The sequence below is a fragment of the Trichosurus vulpecula genome, chromosome 3 (assembly GCF_011100635.1).
Source record: "Trichosurus vulpecula isolate mTriVul1 chromosome 3, mTriVul1.pri, whole genome shotgun sequence".
Classification (NCBI taxonomy): domain Eukaryota; kingdom Metazoa; phylum Chordata; class Mammalia; order Diprotodontia; family Phalangeridae; genus Trichosurus; species Trichosurus vulpecula.
Genome location: NC_050575.1, coordinates 392,187,906 through 392,207,701, shown reverse-complemented (window position 1 = coordinate 392,207,701; position 19,796 = coordinate 392,187,906). Strand labels below are relative to the sequence as shown.

Genomic DNA, 19,796 nt, shown 5'->3' with positions numbered 1-19,796 from the left:
CTTATGTCCTCCTTATCCCCAGCTCCTTGGACCTCCGCTCTAAGGCCTATCATCTTCCAGAGGGTCTCCTTTAGACCCTCTCCAGAATATCTACATCCTTCCTAAAATATGGTCCCCAGGACTAGACACAATACAACCAAAAAACTATCCCCTGCCCCACCCTGCATAGGTTGCCTCTCTTGGTTTAGTCCAAGACCACACTAGCTTTCTATTATGGCATTTCTGTATTCTAGCTAACATTTCGCTAGTATTTGTTACATTATTAATTCTGCCCTATTATTCAGTCTGTGTTATCGCATTTCAATGATTACCGTGATAGTGATAAGTATTAACTGTGTCAGAGATACAATGCCATTTTCTGGACCTTTCAACCATTAGATAAAGTATGAAATAGCAAACCTCCTCACCTATTGAACACCTCCTCTCTTCAGAGAACAAAACACCTTTACTAACTGTGCTACCAGAACTTCCTGTGTGCCTACAAAAATTGCCTTGGATTGGTAAACTTTTTATATCGTTCATTCACAAAGCGGCCCTACGCCCAAACATTTCCTTAGAATGCTTTCATAGGACAGAGTGGAGATAAAAACTGTATAAACACAACATGAGATGCAAAAGTAATTTAAAAATCTAAAATACTATTATTATTGTCATTAGTGACAAAGAGAAATCAGATTTTCTAAAATATGCCCAGGAACCAAAGCTGTAACTTTACAAATGTATGTGTTTTGTGGTTTTACAAAACACTCTCCAAACAAGAACCTCGTCCGGTGGCTAGCGCCAGCATCATTCACTCCTTTTGGAGACGAGGAAATGACAGTGATGTCAGTATGGGCAAATGTCTTACCCACAGTCTCACTGCGAGCAAGCTTTTCTCTCTGTCTCTCTCTCTGTCTCTCTCTCTCTCTCTCTCACACACACACACACACACACACACACACACACACACACACACACCCCTTCAGTGCTCTTTTCACAACAAAATAAGCCAACAAGCATCAACCTGGCATCTTCCTCTAGCCCTGCAGCGAGCCGTTGGGGCTCCAGGGCCTGGGCCTGACTGACCTGGGTGATACTGGTGAAGACCGTCTCAGACATTCTCTCGCACAGAACGGCCACCACTTGCAAGGTCAGCAGCTTCTTCTCCTGCTCTTGGACAAGAAAACTTCGGTATTCTTCCAGGGCCAAGAGGCTTTCATGGGAGAGTGGCTCGGGTCGAAGCTTGGCTTTGTTTTCTGCTGCTACATGTGTCAGCTCCTAGAAGAGCAGATCAAAAAGAAGAGTGACATAAAAAGCCGACAGAAACAAGCATTTCAAAGATGTAAACCTAAGTAATCTGCAATGAATATATTCACATAATTAGGCCAATTGCCCTATTACTGAGTCATCTGCTTAATATATCAATACTGTATAATCTATCATTTAGCCTTCCAGGGAGCCACTTAAGGATATTTATTCAAATGCTTCCTGTGCCCCAGACCAACTTCTAAAAAACACCACATTTACTAGGGCTCAGAGACAAAAACATCAGGGGCCTTCAAGTCTACCATTAGGTATTCATTCCTTTAGGTGTCTTCCAGAGCTGCCCATTAAAATGCAAACATCAAACCTTAAGTCCCAGTCAGGTAAGACCCCATCTAGATTAAATAACTGAGAACAAAATCTCTGGAATGAAATCAAATCTACGGCCACGAAGATGCGGGAGGGCCATGTCACATCCTAGTGAGGTGGACCCTGGGCGCTGAAGCAATGTTCCAATCCAGAAGGGTCCTTGCCTTCTGTCACCCCAAACCCTCTATGTCCCATGGACGCTTCTCCAGGGAGCACTGCTTCCTCCTAGAGGAAAGGTGGAAGGGAGAGCAGGAATAAAGCTACTGAAGGATCCCCCAGCTCTGGGTTATCAGTGTAAACACTATGAAAGACCTCAGGGCATAAGAGTGGCTGAGATGAAAGGAGGGGCAGTGCCCTCATCTCTCTCTCAGGAGCAGGCACCTCAAAGGTTCTAAGCCGGTACAAGAGAGGCTAAGCTTCTAGGGTTCCTCTCTGAATCCCTGATAAAATGACAGTCAGAAGGAACAGGTCTTAGCAGCCTCAAAACCTCCCATTAACTTCAGAAAGGTCCTTCCTATCCACCCAGAGTGAGGATTAACCCTGTCACAGACTAAGAGTCGACTTCATTCTAAAATCAGAACTAAGACAATCTTGGAAAGAAGCAAAGTTAGCAATGACATCTGTGCTGCTGAAGAAAGATCATCTTCCTTCCTATCCAGCCCCATGAAGGGCTGCCTGCGGACCTGCCTTCCCACTCCCCGGTAACCACCCTGTTAGTGGTGCATGGAATCCATAATTGTGGGCATCCCTACAAGGGATGGCACAGAATCCTACCTCATCGAAACTCAAGGGTTCTCCCCGTACCCTGCTGCTGCTGCGGTGCTGCATGTAACTCTTACCTCCAAACAGCAGATGAAGAAGTCTCCTGCCAGACCACACTCCTGACACTGAGACAGCAGGTCCACCAGAAACTCTACCTGGCCCTGCTCCGAGGAGACTTTCTGATAAAGAACCTCATCCTCGTCACTGCAATGCAAGACAACATTTATTTTGTCAGTATCCCCTACAGGCAGGACTTCAAAAAACAAAACAACCCATATTTTTCTAAAGCAACACTTTACTTCTATACAGAATATCATCCAGAAAGATTTCAAATTGGGGAGGAATTTCAGTAAGTTTGTGAGCTATACATATGAACATTATTTCTCATGATGGAAATTTAAATGGTTAATTTTCAATAACCAGGCTATTGCCCTGTAAACATAATCACTTGCTTTAATCTGCACAATATAATACAATACCCTAAAGAAATACACATCTATTAATAAATAGATAGCATTTATATATTGCTCTAAGGTTTGCAAAATGTTCTCTCTCTCTCACTCCATCTCTTTGCCTATCTGTCCCTTTCTGTCTCTGTCTCCCCTTTCTCTGTCTCTGTCTGTCTTTGACGTCCTCTCTGTCTCTATGTGTCTGTGTGTACACGTGTATGTGCACACATACACACACACACACAAACACAAATCCTATTTGACCCTCACAAAAACTCTGTGGGGTGGGTGCTATTATGATCCGCTCAGTCTAACAGATCCTGAATCCTTCCTAGACTTCCCCATCCTGCCCATCAGCACACCTCTCTAAGGTTGGAGCCAATCAGGTATATGGCTTCCTCCTGATTCCCGAGCCCAGGAGTAGGGAACCTGCAGCCTCGAGGCCACATGTGGCCTTCTAGGTCCTTGAGTGTGGCCTTTGAGTCTAAACTTCACAGAACAAATCTCCTTAATAAAAGGATTTGTTTTGTAAAACTTGGACTCAGTCAAAAGGCTGTACCCAAGGACCTAGAAGGCCATATATGGTCCCAAAGCTGCAGGTTCCCCACCCCTGCAGCTTAGCTTCTCAGCCTAGGAGGCGCTGCCACCCTTGGTTCTCCTCATGAGATGACTGGACACTTCAAACAAGAATGGCAGGGGGTCCCTGTATGAGAGCCCCCACTTAAACTGTACTATAACTGAGTGGTAAGAAGAGGGGTCAACTGGTGACTGGGCAAAGACAATCTATTGTTCTGGTCCTTCCCAGGGAAAGGGGGGGTAGATGAGAAGATGGAATGGGAATTTCTCCCTGAGCTTTGATCACAAAGCCCCCAGCTCCTGAGGGCAGGCTTCACACTCACTACTCGGACCTTCACTGCTTTACTGTGCTGATCTATTTCCACAACTACTACTCTCCAAAATCCAGTCATCTTACGTGGGGAATGATACCTTTTGTTTAGCAATGTGAAAAGATCAATTGAGTTTAAAAAGTGAATACGAAATCCTAACAAAAGGATGGGAAAAATGGATCTGCCCCATGATGGAGTAAGAAGAGGAGGAAGAGGATTCTTGCAAAGAGACTGTTTATTATCCTAAAAAGTTAGGAGAAGTAGAGAGAAGTCTAATATAGTTACAGTGATAACTTGCAGTGACTGAGGCCGTGATCTTTTTCACTACTAAAATACCGCAAATTATTATGCTTATTACTAATGATTTCACTGTTAGCCAGGTATATTTTTAGTACCTTTTCTATTTACTTAATCCTAGGTGTTTGAGAGTTGTAATAGAGAGATATGAGTACCTACTTATAGGAAAGGTGCTTTCTCTGAGTTTACTAAATGAATAACAGCAACAGTGAATATTCATATGTAGCTTTAAGGCATGAAAATGCTTTACGTATATTATCTCATTTGATCCTCACGACAGCCATGTGAGGTAAGTGCTAGTATCAGTCCCATTTTGCAGATGAGAAAATTGATCCTGAGAAAGGTTGCCAGAGTCACACAATGACAAACATCTAAGGCAGGATTTGACTCAGGTTTTCTGACTCCAGTTCCAATGATCTATATACACTATATCACTGAGACGTCTGGATGAACAAGGATGGGGGCTCTAAGTCTAAATGACTGACAGATATGTTGACATTTTTAATAGTGAATAAGGAAATATTCAACATACTCTTAGATTAGCTTAGAATCTGGGATGATAACATTAAACATGGGCATGAACAAGTGAGCTACAAGTTAGGAATGTGACTGTGTAACTCAATTACACATGGAATCCATCTACTTTACCCTGTTACGTGTGAGAGCAAATCTTTCCAAACCTGTCACAGAAGAAGATAAGATTTTATGCTATTTTTCTTTGGTCAGCAACAAGATACTTCCCAACGAGCATCTCTAACCCACTCAGAAGACACCTAGAGTGAGTAATCTGCGTATTCAGCTTCTCAATTAGCTGGTTTGCCAGCCCACAGTCCTTTAGATTACTCACATTTTCCCTAATTTATATTGTTTTTAAAAAAGAAACAAAGAAAAAATGGAAGTGTATTTATGCCACTTCCAAATATCTATCTAGCAGCCTCATTATTTACATCTGAGTACAATATTACATTTGAAAAAACATGATAACACTAACACACTATTGGACACATATTCTAAGAGTATCAAAGACAGAGAAAAAGACATTTGTGCAAAAATATTTGTAGCAGGACTTTTTTGGTAGCAAAGAACTGGAAGCAAAGTGGGCATCCATAGACTGAGGAGTGGTTGAACAAATGATGGTATATGAATGTAATAGAATATTACTGACCCATTAGCAGCAATGAATATGAGGAATACAGACAAACTGATGAATAAGAAGGTAAGCAGAACCAAGAAAACAAGCTACACAACCACTGCAATAATATAAAAGAAAGCAACATTTAAAGACATGAGAACTCTGATCAATGCAATGTCAATCTTGGCATCAGAGAACTAATGGTGGGATAGGCCTTCCTCTACACAGGAGAAAGATTATGAATTACAGGTGTAGAACATGTTTCTATGGAAGGGTGGGCATCATTAAGAAGTGACAGAAATATTTTTAAAATAATTTAATGAATATTTATTTAAAAGAAAAGGGCACGATAGTAACTAGTTGAATAACATTGTTTTATTGTGTTACTACTTGGCTGCTAAATAGTCTACTAATTAGCTTATATGTAGTTCCAAAAATAATAAAGCCAAAAAGAAATCAGTACTGTTCTTCTCTTTGATTTATTTAAATAGAGTCTTTATTTATAAATTCTTTATTATCCAACTGGCACTGTAAAGCTAACTACTTACTACATGCTTGCCTTTTGCTTTCTCATTAAAATGCCTGAATTATGCCCTAGAGAGATTATCATTAGTGGCAGAAATAGCAGCAATGTTAAACATAAATGATAGGAAAAAAACCCTGACATATCCCTCTAGTGGTAAAAGAGGAATTTATTTCCTCAATAGCTGCCTATTAAATTCTTTCCCTCTTGGCAAGGAAACCTATTTATTCCAATCAGTACCAACACAACCTTATCACCACTTGGTGATCTGGACATCTCTTCTTAAGGAACTGTATTTAGAACCCTTGTATACCAAATCCAGTAGGATGCCCAGTTAAAAGTGGTTCAAAGAATTTTTCAAACAAATATCTGAAGTATTTAAATATTTCAGTATGTGTGCACATTTCAATCACAAAACCTGATAATGTTCCTCAAAAATAAGCCAATTTGCAGACTGGGTCTCACTTCATTGATTTATTTACTAAAAGAAAATCCTTCGCACTAAAATGGTGTTTAAAAATGTCATTAAATGAACCTGGGAAATAAGGACATGAGCACAATGTTTCATTCCACAAATGCCAACATGTTGGATGTGATGAAGGACCCTAATAGCAAACATGGTAGCCATTAGTTAAACACATTTACAACATGATTTCTGGACTGGAAGTGTCTATTTTAGGGCAGCATGCAATACACATGTTACAAAGGTGTTGTAGGATTCCAGATGTACACACACACATAATGAGTTGGGTGATCACCACAAATCAGGCTGGGCACAGTACTATGGTAAATTCCAGGGAAAGGAGACTCATGTGATTTTCTCTTCTGAACTCAAAAACATAACAAACGAACGCTATCAGACAAACCTAAGGTATTATCCCTGCACACAGTTGACTCATTTTCAGGGAGAATGATCTGGTTTCCTGCAGTGTGGACGTTAGCCATAAGCCTGTCCTTCATTCTGATTCACTAATGTGCAGACTCTACAAAAGAGCTGAGTTCATCTCTATGCAGAACTACAAGGTTCTAATAAGCGTGGTCTCCAATTCCTTGGCTCTTAGAGAAAAGCCCCACCCAGGCTTTCTTAATGCTAACATTTCAGACACTACATAGCAAGGATAACAATAACTTAAGAGACTGTTCCAGGTTTCCTTTCTATGGGCTCCCCTTAGTGGTTAAGCCAAAGAATGGGTTAAATCAAATTTTCAGAACGGGGTAAGAAGAAGGATGAACTCACCTGCTTGTCTCTTTGATGGTCACCATTGTGCTGCCCTGACTGGCAGCTCTGAATTCACACAGAGGATGGAGAGATGGCGCTGACTTATCCAGACCTGCCAATCCCTTCAGAGCAGCAAGCGCTGCCTTTCTCTCCAGCTTCTTCAGCATCCATAACAAGATCTCTTGGCAGAAGGACCTGGCAGGAAAAAACAGTGATGCATGAGCCTGTCTCCTTACACCGTGCTGTGAATGAGTTACGGAGTCAAAGAATGTCGGTCCCACCATCGAGCAGGATGGCTCTGCTCATCGACTTCATACTGCAGGACCCTGAAGCATTCCATAGATAACTGACTACTCTTTGGCTCTGGAGGCAAATCAGTCAGTCGATGAACATTTATCAAGTACGTACCCAAGTATCAGGCCCTGGGCTAAGAGCTGAGGATGCAAAGAGGTGAAAAAAAGAAAAAAAAAACAATCCAGTCCCTACTCTCAATCAGTGTATATCAAATTGGGGAGACAACATGAAATATCAAGGTATATGAAGGTTACCTGTGAGGGGAAGGCATCAGCAGCTAGGGGAGACCAGGAAAGTAGTGCTGAGGATGCTAACAGGGCAGTAGTCACCAGTTAAACATACCGACCACGTGATTTGTGTTGTGTAATCACTACAAAGTAGGCTGGACTCAGCACCATGGCTCTAGGACACTAGGGAAGGCCTCCTGCTAGGTGGGGTTTGAACTGAGTCTTGAAGGAAGCCAGGGATTCTAAGTGGTGGGGGGAAGTGAGAAAGAGGGACACTTCAGGCACATGTCACCACCAGTGCAAGTGATACATATGGATGCTTTTCCACTTGACTGATCTCCCATATTCTAACACAAATCCTACATTTTGGATAAATAGGGTACTCCAAAAGAAAGCAAATATTTGTAATAAAGCCACATGCCTTCCATGGGACCAAAACCTGTGACCAAGAAGTATCACGATTATGGTGCAAAATTCCCTACTATTAATTCAACAAAGAATTAAGAGACCAGGATTGCAAAGGAGGAAGTTACCCTTTGACTCGGCTATACCACCATGAGATGAGGCCCCAAAGAAATCCAAAAAAAGAGGAAAAGGACTGACAGGTACAAATATATTTATGGCAGCTCTTTTCATGGTAGCCAAAAATTGTAAAGTAAAATGGTATGCTATTGGGGAATAGCTAAACAAATTCTGGAATATTCATGTGATGAAATATTATTATGCCATACAAAATGATGAAATACTTTCACGGAAAACTTCTATGAACTGATATAGAGAAAAGTCAGCAGATCTAGAATAATTTATATGACACAACATTATAGAGAAAATCAACTCTGAAAGACTTTAGAATTCTGATCAGTGCAATGATAAATGATGAGTCCCAAAGTCTGATGATAAAGCCTATCATTCACCTCCTGCCAGAGAGATAATAAACCTAAAGTGCAGAAGGAAATGTACATTTCCCAAATGTGGGAATTTGTTTTGCCAGCCCATGCATGTACAAATCGAGGGCTTTATTATTTTTTTATTTCCTCGATGGGGGGAGGGATGGTAGTGGGAGGGGCAGAATAATTTTTTTTTTAAAAAAAGAAGAACAAAATACTTGCAGTGGGGCAGCCAGGTGGCACAGTGAGCAGAGCACTGGCACTGGAGTCAGGAGGACCTGAGTTCAAATTTGGCCTCAGACACCTGACACACTCACTAGCTTTGTGACCTTGGGCAAGTCACTTAATCCCAATTGCCTTGCCTTCCCCCATCCAAAAAAAAAATTTATAAAAGTCACTTAACCCTGATTGCCTAAGGGGGAAGGGAAAAAACCAACTGTTTTCCAAAACAAACAAACAGAAACCAAATAGGCTTTTGGGGGCAGCTAGGTGGCACAGTGAGTAGAGCACCAGCCCTGGAGTCAGGAGGACCTGAGTTCAAATCCGGTCTCATACACTTGACACACTTACTAGCTGTGTGACCTTAGGCAAGTCACTTAACCCCAAATGCCCTGCCTTCCCCCCTCCAAAAAAAAAATTAAAAAATTACAAAATAAAAAGAAAAGAAGAAAATACCAGAACAAACCAAATTCACTCAGTCATTCAACAAATATTTTATTGATTACCTTCCATGTATTGTGCTAGTTTGGAGGAGATTCAAAGTTTATATGTGAACTGGCTCCCTGTTCTCATGGATGCTTAAAGTCCAGCAGATAATTCAACACTTATAGATAATACTATGAGGTTAATAAAGCTCTTTCCTCTCAACATAGACATGCAATGTCTATTACAAGCTATCCTTATCTCTATTTTACAGACGAGAAGTCTGACAGGCCCAAGATCTCATAGCTGGTAAATGTCAAACCCAGGGTCCCAGCTGTAAACAAAGTTAGCTGAGGAATAGCTTTCTGAGCACTACCAGTTTACTAGTGGAGCACAAATCTACTAACAAAATGGGTCAATGGTTACCTCGATAATGGCAGAGACCCCAAGGGAGGGATGCCAAGGTATTTTATGGCATTGAAAAAGACAACAGAACAAAATTTTGAGTTACATGGATGTGTCTTATTCTGAATGGCCAGAAAGTAAAAACTGGTTTGATATTACCATCGCTTGGACCTCCCCTTTTCTTCTGAGAACGCTTTAGCCACAAACAAGACATGTGATTCAGATCACCATCACCTTGGGAGATGAGAGGAGTCTACAACAGTTTAGGGTAAGCTTGACCTTTCCCCAGAATGTGGGTGGTGGGTAAAGTTGCAGGGGTGGAGATACAAGTCACAAGAGAAGAATTATGAGACAAGTGACCTGGGGCTACCCAAGTAAAACTTACGGCAAAGGAGAATATTAAATCTAGCTTGACTAAGTCTTAAAAACAATTAAAATCAATTTTGATTTTTCTACCAGGTCTATTCTGTCCAGGTCTGGTTCTCTCTCTACAACATCCTAGCTATCAGTCAATCTGATGATGACACGAAGGTACTACAGCACCTCATCTCAAAGACACCAAACAAAAATGGTAATCTTTTGTTACCAATTTGATATTACTCCTGAAAAGCAGGAGCATACCAAGACATTCTAATGCCTTCACCAGCATTCCTGCCTTCCTATGACTTGGCTTCTATCTTCTGGGCTGTGCCAGAATTCTTAAAGAAAAAGTCCTGAATGGTGATGGTGAGGGTCAGGGCATGATAGGATGAACACAGGACTAGGGGTCACGAGGCCTGGGCTCTACGGGTATCAGAAGACTCGGCCTACAACCCCAGCTCTGCCCATGTCAAGTCCCAAATCTGGCACTTACTACGTAACCTTGCACAAATCATTTAATAACTTTGCTTAGCTGTAAAATGATGGCAATACCCACCCTACCTAACCATTGTGAGGATGAACTGTGATGATGTGAAGTGTTTTATAAACAATAAAGCATGAAAACAAGCAGAAGCTATTATTGTAAGACTTGAATATGAAAAACTGGGAGGAGGGAAAGGGAAACATAAGTACATATTGCTATACAGTCTGTCATCACTTCTAAAGGATAGGACAAGATTTCAGCCAGACTCTAGAATTGTGTGTTGCAAAATAAGCTGATGGTAAATGAGTGGATGTCATTTCCTCTAGAGCAAAAAGGGCATGAGTGAGAAACTCCCTCAATGAACAGTTCTTTATTTTTTTTAATGGTATCTATATTTTTTATTTCATATTTTTAGTTTTCAGCATTGATTTCCACAATATTTTGAATTACAAATTTTCTCCCCATTTCTACCCTCTCCCCCACTCCAAGATGGCATATATTCTGATTGCCCCATTCCCCAGTCAGCCCTCCCTTCTGTCACCCCACTCCCCACCATCCCCTTTTCCCTTACTTTCTTGTAGGGCAAGACAGATTTCTATGCCCCATTGCCTGTATATCTTATTTCCCAGTTGCAAGCAAAAACACCTTTTTTTTTTTTGAACATCTGTTTTAAAAACTTTGAGTTCCAAATTTTCTCCCTCTTCCCTTCCCACACAACCTCCCTAAGAAGGCAAGCAATTCAACACAGGCCACACATGTATTATTATGTAAAACCCTTCCATAATACTCATGTTGTGAAAGACTAACTATATTTTGCTCCCTCCTATCCTGTCCCCTTTTATTCAATTTTCTCCCTTGACCCTGTCCCTTTTCAAAAGTGTTTGCTTTTGATTACCTCCTCCCCCATCTGCCCTCCCTTCTATTTTCCCCCCTTTTTTATCCCCTTCCTCCTTCTTTCCTGTGGGGTAAGAAACCCAATTGAGTGTGTATGTTATTCTCTCCTCGAGTCAAATCTGATGAGAGCAAGATTCACTCATTCCCCCTCATCTGCCCCCTCTTCCTTTCCAATGAACTGCTTTTTCTTGCCACTTTTATGTGAGATAATTTACCCCATTGTATCTCTACCTTTCTCCCTCTCTCATCCTTTAATTTGATTTTATTTTTTTAGATATCATCCCTTCATATTCAACTCACCCTGTGCCCTCTGTCTACATACATATGTGTGTGTATGTGTGTGTGCGCGCGTGTGTGTGTGTATTCCCTTCAGCTACCCTAATACTGAGGTCTCATGAATCATACACATCATCTTTCCATGTAGGAATGTAAACAAAACAGTTCAACTTTAGTAAGTCCCTTATGATTTCTCTTTCTTGTTTACCTTTTCATGCTTCTCTTGATTCTTGTGTTTGGAAGTCAAATTTTCTATTCAGCTCTGGTCTTTTTATTGAGAAAGCTGGAAAGTCCTCTATTTTATTGAAACTCCATACTTTGCCTTGGAGCATTATACTCAGTTTTGCTGGGTAGGTGATTCTTGGTTTTAATCCTAGCTCCACTGACCTCCAGAATATCATATTCCAAGCCCTTCGATCCCTGATTGTAGAAGCTGCTAGATCTTGTATTATCCTGATTGTGTTTCCACAATACTGAAATTGTTTCTTTCTGGCTGCTTGCAGTATTTTCTCCTTGACCTGGGAACTCTGGAATTTGGCGACAATATTCCTAGGACTTTTCTTTTGGGGATCTTTTTCAAGAGGCGATCGGTGGATTCTTTCAATTTCTATTTTGCCCTGTGGCTCTAGAATATCAGGGCAGTACTCCTTGATAATTTCTTGAAAAATCATATCTAGGCTCTTTTTCTGATCATGGCTTTCAGGTAGTCCAATAATTTTTAAATTATCTCTCCTAGATCTATTCTCCAGGTCAGTGGTTTTTCCAATGAGATATTTCACATTGTCTTCCATTTTTTCATTCCTTTGGTTCTGTTTTATAATATCTTGATTTCTCATAAAGTCACTAGCTTCCACTTGCTCCAATCTAATTTTTAAGGTAGTATTTTCTTCAGTGGTCTTTTGGACCTCCTTTTCCATTTGGCTAATTCTGCCTTTCAAGGCATTCTTCTCCCCATTGGCTTTTTGGAGCTCTTTTGCCATTTGAGTTAGTCTATTTTTTAAAGTGTTATTTTCTTCAGTATTTTTTTGGGTCTCCTTTAGCAAGTCATTGACTTGTTTTTTGTGGTTTTCTCGCATCACTCTCATTTCTCTTCCCAATTTTTCCTCTACTTCTCTTACTCACTTTTCCAAATCCTTTTTGAGCTCTTCCATGACCCGAGACCAATTCATATTTTTCTTGGAGGCTTTTGATGTAGGCTCTTTGACTTTGTTGACTTCTTCTGGCTGTATGTTTTGGTCTTCTTTGTCACCAAAAAAAGATTCCAAAGTCTGAAACTGAATCTGAGTGCGTTTTCGCTGCCTGGCCATGTTTCCAGCCAACTTACTTGACCCTTGAGTTCTCTGTCAGGGAAAGACTGCTTGTAGAGTAGAGAGTACTTTGTCCCAAGCTTGAGGGGCTGTGCTGCTATTTTCAGAGCTACTTCTACAAGGCAAGCTCTGCCACACCAGCACTCCTCCTCCCCCAAGAACTGCCAACCCAGACCACAACTCAGATACAAGCAGGCCCAGCACTACTGCTCTGGTCTGCCACTTAATTCCTCCCACCAGGTGGGCCTGGGGCCAGAGCAACTGCAGCTATAGCTCTGGAAGCAGCCTCAGAGCTGTACCACCTCTGCCGCCCCCAGGGCAGTGGCCAACCATGACCTCTTTTCACTCTGTCCCAGCAGCTTTTCCCAATAACTTTATCTGTTGTCTTTGGCATTTGTGGGTTGAGAAGTCTGCTAACTACCACAGCTCACTGATTCAGGGCACCATGCCTGTTCTGCCCGGCTCCTAGTGTGGTTGGTCTGGGCGTGGATTATGCTGGGCTCTGTTCCGCTCTGCTTACAGCTCCGTGTGACAGACCCTTCCCAGGGACCATCCAGGCTGTCCTGGGCTGGAGCCCAGCTTCTCTTTGCTATTTCATGGGTTCTGCAGCTCTAGAATTTGTTCAGAGCCATTTTTATAGGTGTTTGGAAGGATTTGTGGGGGGAGCTTAAGCAAGTCGCTGCTTTCCAGCTGCCACCTTGGCTCCGCGCCACCGCCCCCCCCCCCCGCCCTGCAATGAACAGCTCTTTAAACTTAAAATCCACCACAGAAGATTATTTCGTAGACATTTAAGAGCATTTCCTTCACTATAAATAAGACACTGTCACTACTGTGACCAAATTCCTTTATCAGGTTTTTTCTTCCAACAAGATGGTTATCAGCCATCTCTATTTCCTTCTTCCCACACATTTAATTCCTGTATTTTTTGCTGGTCAAGCAGTGACATGTTTACATGAGAACATGTAAAGTGCCCTTCCTATGAGGAATACTACCTCAAAACCCTCACTGCTAGCAAGGCAAAGAAAAAGTAAATACAATTTCCAGTTATTCATGAGCCACTAATGTTCCCTTCTTCTTCAAATGGACAGAAAACTATATTTTCCAAACTATCCTCCACACAGCAGACAAAGTGTTCTTCCTTTACATCTTCTCATGCCTTTCTACAATCCAGTGAAGTCAGCCCCCTGGCTGCTCCTTCCACACAAGCCCTATCTAATGACTGTATGTCTGTCTGTCCCCCATGACGGGCACACTCCCCACCCCACTCTGCTCATTTTGGCCTCCTGGCTTCCTTTGAGACTCAGACTACAGGAAGTCCTCTCAGGTCCACTCTGCGTCTAGTGCCGTCCCTCCAAGATGGCCTTCCACTTACACTGCCCGTGTCTTGTGCATATGTAGTTGTTTGTACATCCTTTCTCCCATCAGACTGTGAGCTCCAGGAGGGCAGAGACCCTGTTATTGACTGTTTTGTACTCACTCCCCCCACACGTGGCACAGTGCCTGGCATGAAGTGTTTGCTAAAGTGCTGACTGGCTGGCTCCTCCAGAATGTACTCTTGATGTCAAGAGAGAAAGTGGCAGCTATGGCCAGTGCACTTCTTAGACCAAACAGGGGAATCACTCAGAGTAATAGTGTGATGTTTCCCAGGTGAGACAAGACCCTTACCTTAAGGGAGACACATTCTGCCGAGTAAAGCAATAGAGAGAAAAAACAATCCCCAGATCTGGAAGCAAGGACTCCAGCAAGGCCGTGACAGGCTCATTCCCAACCACAAACACCTATGGAGAAAAGAGAGTGAAAGGTACAACATTACATCGGACTGGAACATCAGCTTGGTGGGGAAGGATAGAACCTATCTCTGCAGAGGGTGTACCAGGATCTTCCACAACACCAGAGTCCTAGAAACCCAGCAACCTTTGATGGAGCCTGACATGGATCCCTAGTAGAAAGCCTGGCACAGAATAGCAGGCTATGCTGGAAACCAAACAGGGCACTCTCACATATACTACTTGAAAAAAACTTGAAATGGCGGGTAAAATCAGTTATATTTATAAATTCCCTAACTTCTTTCCTCCCATATCTACTCTCCACCATAACCTCTTCTTCTAAAGAGACTGACATGATCTGGCCAAGATGGCTGCCTGGGTGGATCCAGACCACTCTGCTCCCTGTGTACGTAATCCAGGAAAAAAACTGAAATGCATGGTAAACTGAACAGATTCCCCAAGAAATGCCACTACAAGCTACAAAGTAAGGACGACTCCCACCCCAGAACTACACAAAAAAGTCAGTCAGAATCCCACAGGCAACATGAGAAGGGAACACCAACAAAATCAGCAATAGCATAGACAAAGAAGTTGGCATCCTCCCAGAATGATCAGAGAAGGGTCAGAGACACGTAAAGCCTATGGGGCTCTATGTTTGGAGGAAACAAGAGTGGAAATCTATCGCCCCCAGAGAGAAGCCAAGGGTGGTCATGGGGACCACAGAAGCACTGGGGGAGTGGCAGAGTGGGTGTGGCAGCACTAAGACCAGGGTAGCAGCCCAGGCAAACAATGGCACCAAGGTCTCCATCCTGAGACACCAATCACAGAGGACCACTGATGAGCCAGTGTCCTAACCCTGGGAAGTAGGAGTTAGCACAAGAAGCCAGGGGATCTAGGGCAGACCAACCATCACACCCAAAAGATTTACAGGGGACAGAGATGTACCCTGGCTCAAAGCCCCTATTCAGGAACTAAGGCTAGAGAGTTAAGCAAGCAGAGAGAGAGATCAACTACTAGGAAAAAATATAAAAGATCCAAATATGCCCCCAAATCCAAATTAGGAGACCACAGCTCCATAACAATTACAAGAAAAGATTTAAAAGAGAAAAAAAGCCAGATTTTCCACAAGTACTACATGAATATCTAGAAAAAGACCAATATGAATATAGGGGAAACACACAGACCAAGTTTAATTTTAAAAACACATATAGAGAAGATGAAAGCAAGGACAGGTAACAGAAGATGAATATAAAAACATGGCACAAAAAACTCTACAAAATAAGTACTTTAATGAATGCTTTTTCGTTCATTCATTCATTCATAAACCAATATGAGGAAAATCTCAGGAACATGAAAGAGTAGAACGAACTGAAGTTGGTAAGGAAAACCAAGGATTAGTGTCTGCAAAAATTACAGGCCAGAAACTTGACTTTGATTCCTGGCAAAATTCTAGAATGAATTATTAACAGAAGGGTTAGTGAGGAAGCAGTGATCACAAAGAACCAGCATGAACAGTTCATCCCAGACTAATCCTGTTTCCTTTTTTGGCAAGTTTAGGAGACTGGCAGATCAGTGAAATGTTGTAGATAGATTTTATATAGATTTTAGTCAAAGTCTCTCATGCTATTCTTGTGGAAGAAACAAGGAGATGTGGATTGAAGATTGACTGACTAGACCCAAAGAGCAATCATTAATGTTTGTTGGTAGGGGGTCTCTAATGGAACGTCCCAGAGATCTATTCCTCCCCTTGGAGTAATATTTTATTCAATGACTTCGATAAAGGAAGAAAAGGCAGGCTTATCAAATTTGCAAATCATGCAAAGCTGGAAAGAAAAGTTAACATGTTGGATGGTAGTCAGGATCCAAAAAGGTCTCAGTAGTCTAGACATGGGCTGGGGAACCTGTGGCCTCGAGGCTACATCTGGCCGTTAGGTCCTTGGGGGAAGCCTTTTGACTGAGTCCAAGTTTTACAGAATAAATCCTTTTTCTGTGAAATTTGGATTCAAATTGAGGGCCCAGAGGGCCATGTGTGGCCTTGAGGCCACAGATTCCCCATCCCTCCCTAGTCTAGAACTTTGAGCTAAATCCAATATGGTGAGATTTAATCAAGGCAGAATGGTACAATGGAAAAAGTACTCAGGTCAAAGGATCTTTGGGCCTCAGTTTCTTCACCTGTACAGTTGGACTAGACGGTCTCTAAGGCCCCTTCTAACTCAAAAGCTATGTCCTCATCAGAATTAATGTAAAGCCTTAGATTTGGTCTTTAAAAAATCAATTGTGTAATGTGGGGGGAATATAGAGAGCCAGCAATTAGTCTGAAAATTTTCTAGAGGTTGTAATGAGCTACATTGAAGATGTGACTGAGTACTCTGCTTTGGAGCCTAAATCGAGGCAATGTTCATTATTACTTACAGCTGTAAGCACTTATAAACGAGATACAGGGTCTTACAGCACCTCATGGAGTTAGAGCAAGGCTGAACTTTGAGAAGATGGTAAGATCAAATGTTACAAAGCAGGACAGGGACTAATGGTGGAGCTCTGAAATGGTCCAGGCATTCTGGAAAGCAATTTGGAATTAAGCTCCAGAAGCAACTAAACTGTGCTAACTCTTTGACACAGTGACACTACTATGAGGTCTATTATCTAAAGAGATCCAAGAGAAGGAAAGAACCAATATGTGCCGAAATACTTATAGCGGCTCCTTTTGTAGTACCAAAGAACTGGAAATTAGGGCTGCCTGCCCATCAACTGGGGTATGGAATATTATGGCACATAAGAAACAACAAAAGGGACAGAGAGACTTGGGAAGACCTGTATGATCTGATGCAGAGTGGAATGGACAGAACCAGGAGAACACTGTAAAGAAACACCTTTGAAAGACTTAAGAGGGGGCAGCTAGGTGGTGTGGTGGGTAGAGCACCAGCCCTGGAGTCAGGAGGACCTGAGTTCAAATTTGACCTCAGACAGTTACTAGCTGTGTGACCCTGGGTGACTCACTTAACCCCGATTGCCTCAAAAAAGAGAAAAAAAAGAAAGACTTAAGAACTATGACCAATACAATGCCCTCAACTGCCTAAGAATTCCACAGACAGCCTATGATGAAACATGCTTCCCACTACCTCCTCATGGAAAGATACAGACTCATGGCGCAGAACGTCACACAGACAATGTGGGATTTGGCTTTGATTGACCAGGCATATTTGTTACAAAGGTTTTGTTTTTCTTTCTTTTGCTGGCAGAGGGAGAGGAGGTGGAAGAAGATAAACCTAGCAATAGGGTGCCTCCCCACCACCCCAAAAAGAAAAAGTTCACTGAAACCTTTCTGAAGAACAGAGATGGGAGTAGATTTACACACACTTCCTAGAAAGAATGGCAGAGCTGATTAGACCATGATTCCAGAACTGGAAAGGGGTAGAGGAAGAGAAAGGGAGAGAAAGAAGTTATACACATGGCAGGAAAGCTGTGGAGAAGATAGTCTGGATGTGTACTAGGGAGTAGAGTGATGCCAAGCATGCCTGTGGTCTTTCTGAAATAATGGGCCAACTCAGGCAGTCACCAATAAAGACAGTGGCTCCCAGGGCTCAAGTTCTAGAGATAAAAGAGTTAAACCGTCCAGGACATGCTTCTAGTGTGGGCAGTAAATCTGTTAAGATAGATGGCCAGGGAGAAGGGAGTGATCTTAGGCTATATCAAAGACCTACAATGGTTTCAGGATTAGAGAGGTGAGAGTCCCCCTGCAATCTGCCCTAGGCAGACTACATTTCAGGTACCAAGTTCAGTGCTAGGCTTCACATTTTCAGAAAGACATTGATGAACTAAAGAATGTCCAAAGGAAGGTGACCAGGATGGTGAAAGGACATACATTTGAGGACAGTACTACCTATGTAAGAATGTTTCCACTTCTTTCTAGTTCTACCTATTGGAAAGGCTTCCATAAGTCAATACTTCAACCAATCATATCAATATTTTACAATATATTATTATCATAATAAATACAAATTAGATGGTTGTGATAACAATAACTAAGACTCAAATATAAGGAAAGTGTGCAGGAAGAAAGATAAAAGTAATTGAACGTAAGTAGGAAAAAAATTTTATTCCAAGGTCGTACTAAGACAAAATCAGGAGCAAATGTAATTATGTATGTAAAACACGCTGTAAAACCTAAAAGCATTATCTAAATGTCAGCAGTTTTTATTGTGACGAAGATAAGAATCAATCCCATTCATGGAAAAAATCACAGTTCATAGGATCACTACTGATAAGCTGGGAATTCTAAGTCTTTCCAGAGAACACTGTCCCTTTAAGCCAACTCCAATCTTTTTTTATAGACCTTAAGCCTCCAGACTCCATTCTGAGGCTTGATGACTGAAAAGTTGTTTTCTTGTGCTTGAGCTAATCTCAGTAAGCCCAGCTAAGTGAAGTGTATTGTATGACAGGGTTGAGAAAGAATACTCAGGCCTAATTATGAGATCACCAATTACATGAGGAAAAGACAAGATTTTCCTGGTAACTTTTGGGTCCATTGTTTGACTATAGATGGTATTTTTCCCATGGTAATCCCTGTGGAGCCATCCTTCCTTACCATCACTTTTTGTACCAAAAAAACCCTTCCTGGTGGAGCCATGAGAAAACAGTTTCCACTAGGGCATTATTTGACCTATATATGAAGGGGCAAGAGCCCATGGAAGGAGATAAATCCTCATCATTTATTTGCATTTATCCAGGCCACCCCCTCCTTTAATAAAAATTTAATCCGGACATTTATAATGAATGAACATGTTTACGCCTCTACCAAAGCCCTAGCACAATGTCTTAGCAGGACATAGAGATGACCCTGGCAGACTGAAAACTATGCCAGCTAAATACAAGCTCCGGGTGTCACCTGAGAAACAGCACAGATGAGCTGGGAGAAGCTACATAAAATGAGTTAAGTTTTTTCACCTATAGTACCTTGCAAAGACCTTTAGCTAAGATGTGGAAAGGTTGCTATTTGAATAAGTAGAATATCCCAGCAACTGAAATCATGCATCGTCCATCTATTGAAATAGGCAGAAATGAATTACAGCCCTAAGGACACAATAGTTTCCTACATTTTGAAACCCTAGTTAAAAACAATTACAGTCCTCAAAAATGCAACGTCCTATGACTAGTGTCTAGGTCCCACTACTAAGTTTTTACAGCTTTAGTATCAATGTTTCGTAAGTACAGCACATAAGATTCATATGTTTTTCAAAAAAGATGAACAGAATTGAGAACTCACTAAAGAGTAAGAGTTCTGTATACCTTTTAAAAATCATCAAAATATGAACAAACCTTTCTTCTAAATTAAGGTTACTAGTCAGGTCAAAGTCTGGGATGAGAGAAGAAAAAA

At 41.7% G+C, this 19,796-nt stretch overlaps 1 protein-coding gene across 2 annotated transcripts in view; it reads right to left on the bottom strand.

Moving 5' to 3' along the window:
• The window catches only part of TANGO6 (transport and golgi organization 6 homolog), a 211,290-nt gene that overhangs the window by 149,358 nt on the left and 42,136 nt on the right, over window positions 1–19,796 (bottom strand). For both annotated transcript variants that reach the window (XM_036752788.1, XM_036752789.1), the window contains 4 exons: window positions 14,322–14,434; window positions 6,899–7,075; window positions 2,451–2,577; window positions 1,066–1,257 (listed from right to left, as the gene is read on the bottom strand). In XM_036752788.1, coding sequence (XP_036608683.1) covers window positions 1,066–1,257; window positions 2,451–2,577; window positions 6,899–7,075; window positions 14,322–14,434 — 609 coding nt within the window. The remainder of the gene's footprint in view (window positions 1–1,065; window positions 1,258–2,450; window positions 2,578–6,898; window positions 7,076–14,321; window positions 14,435–19,796) is intronic.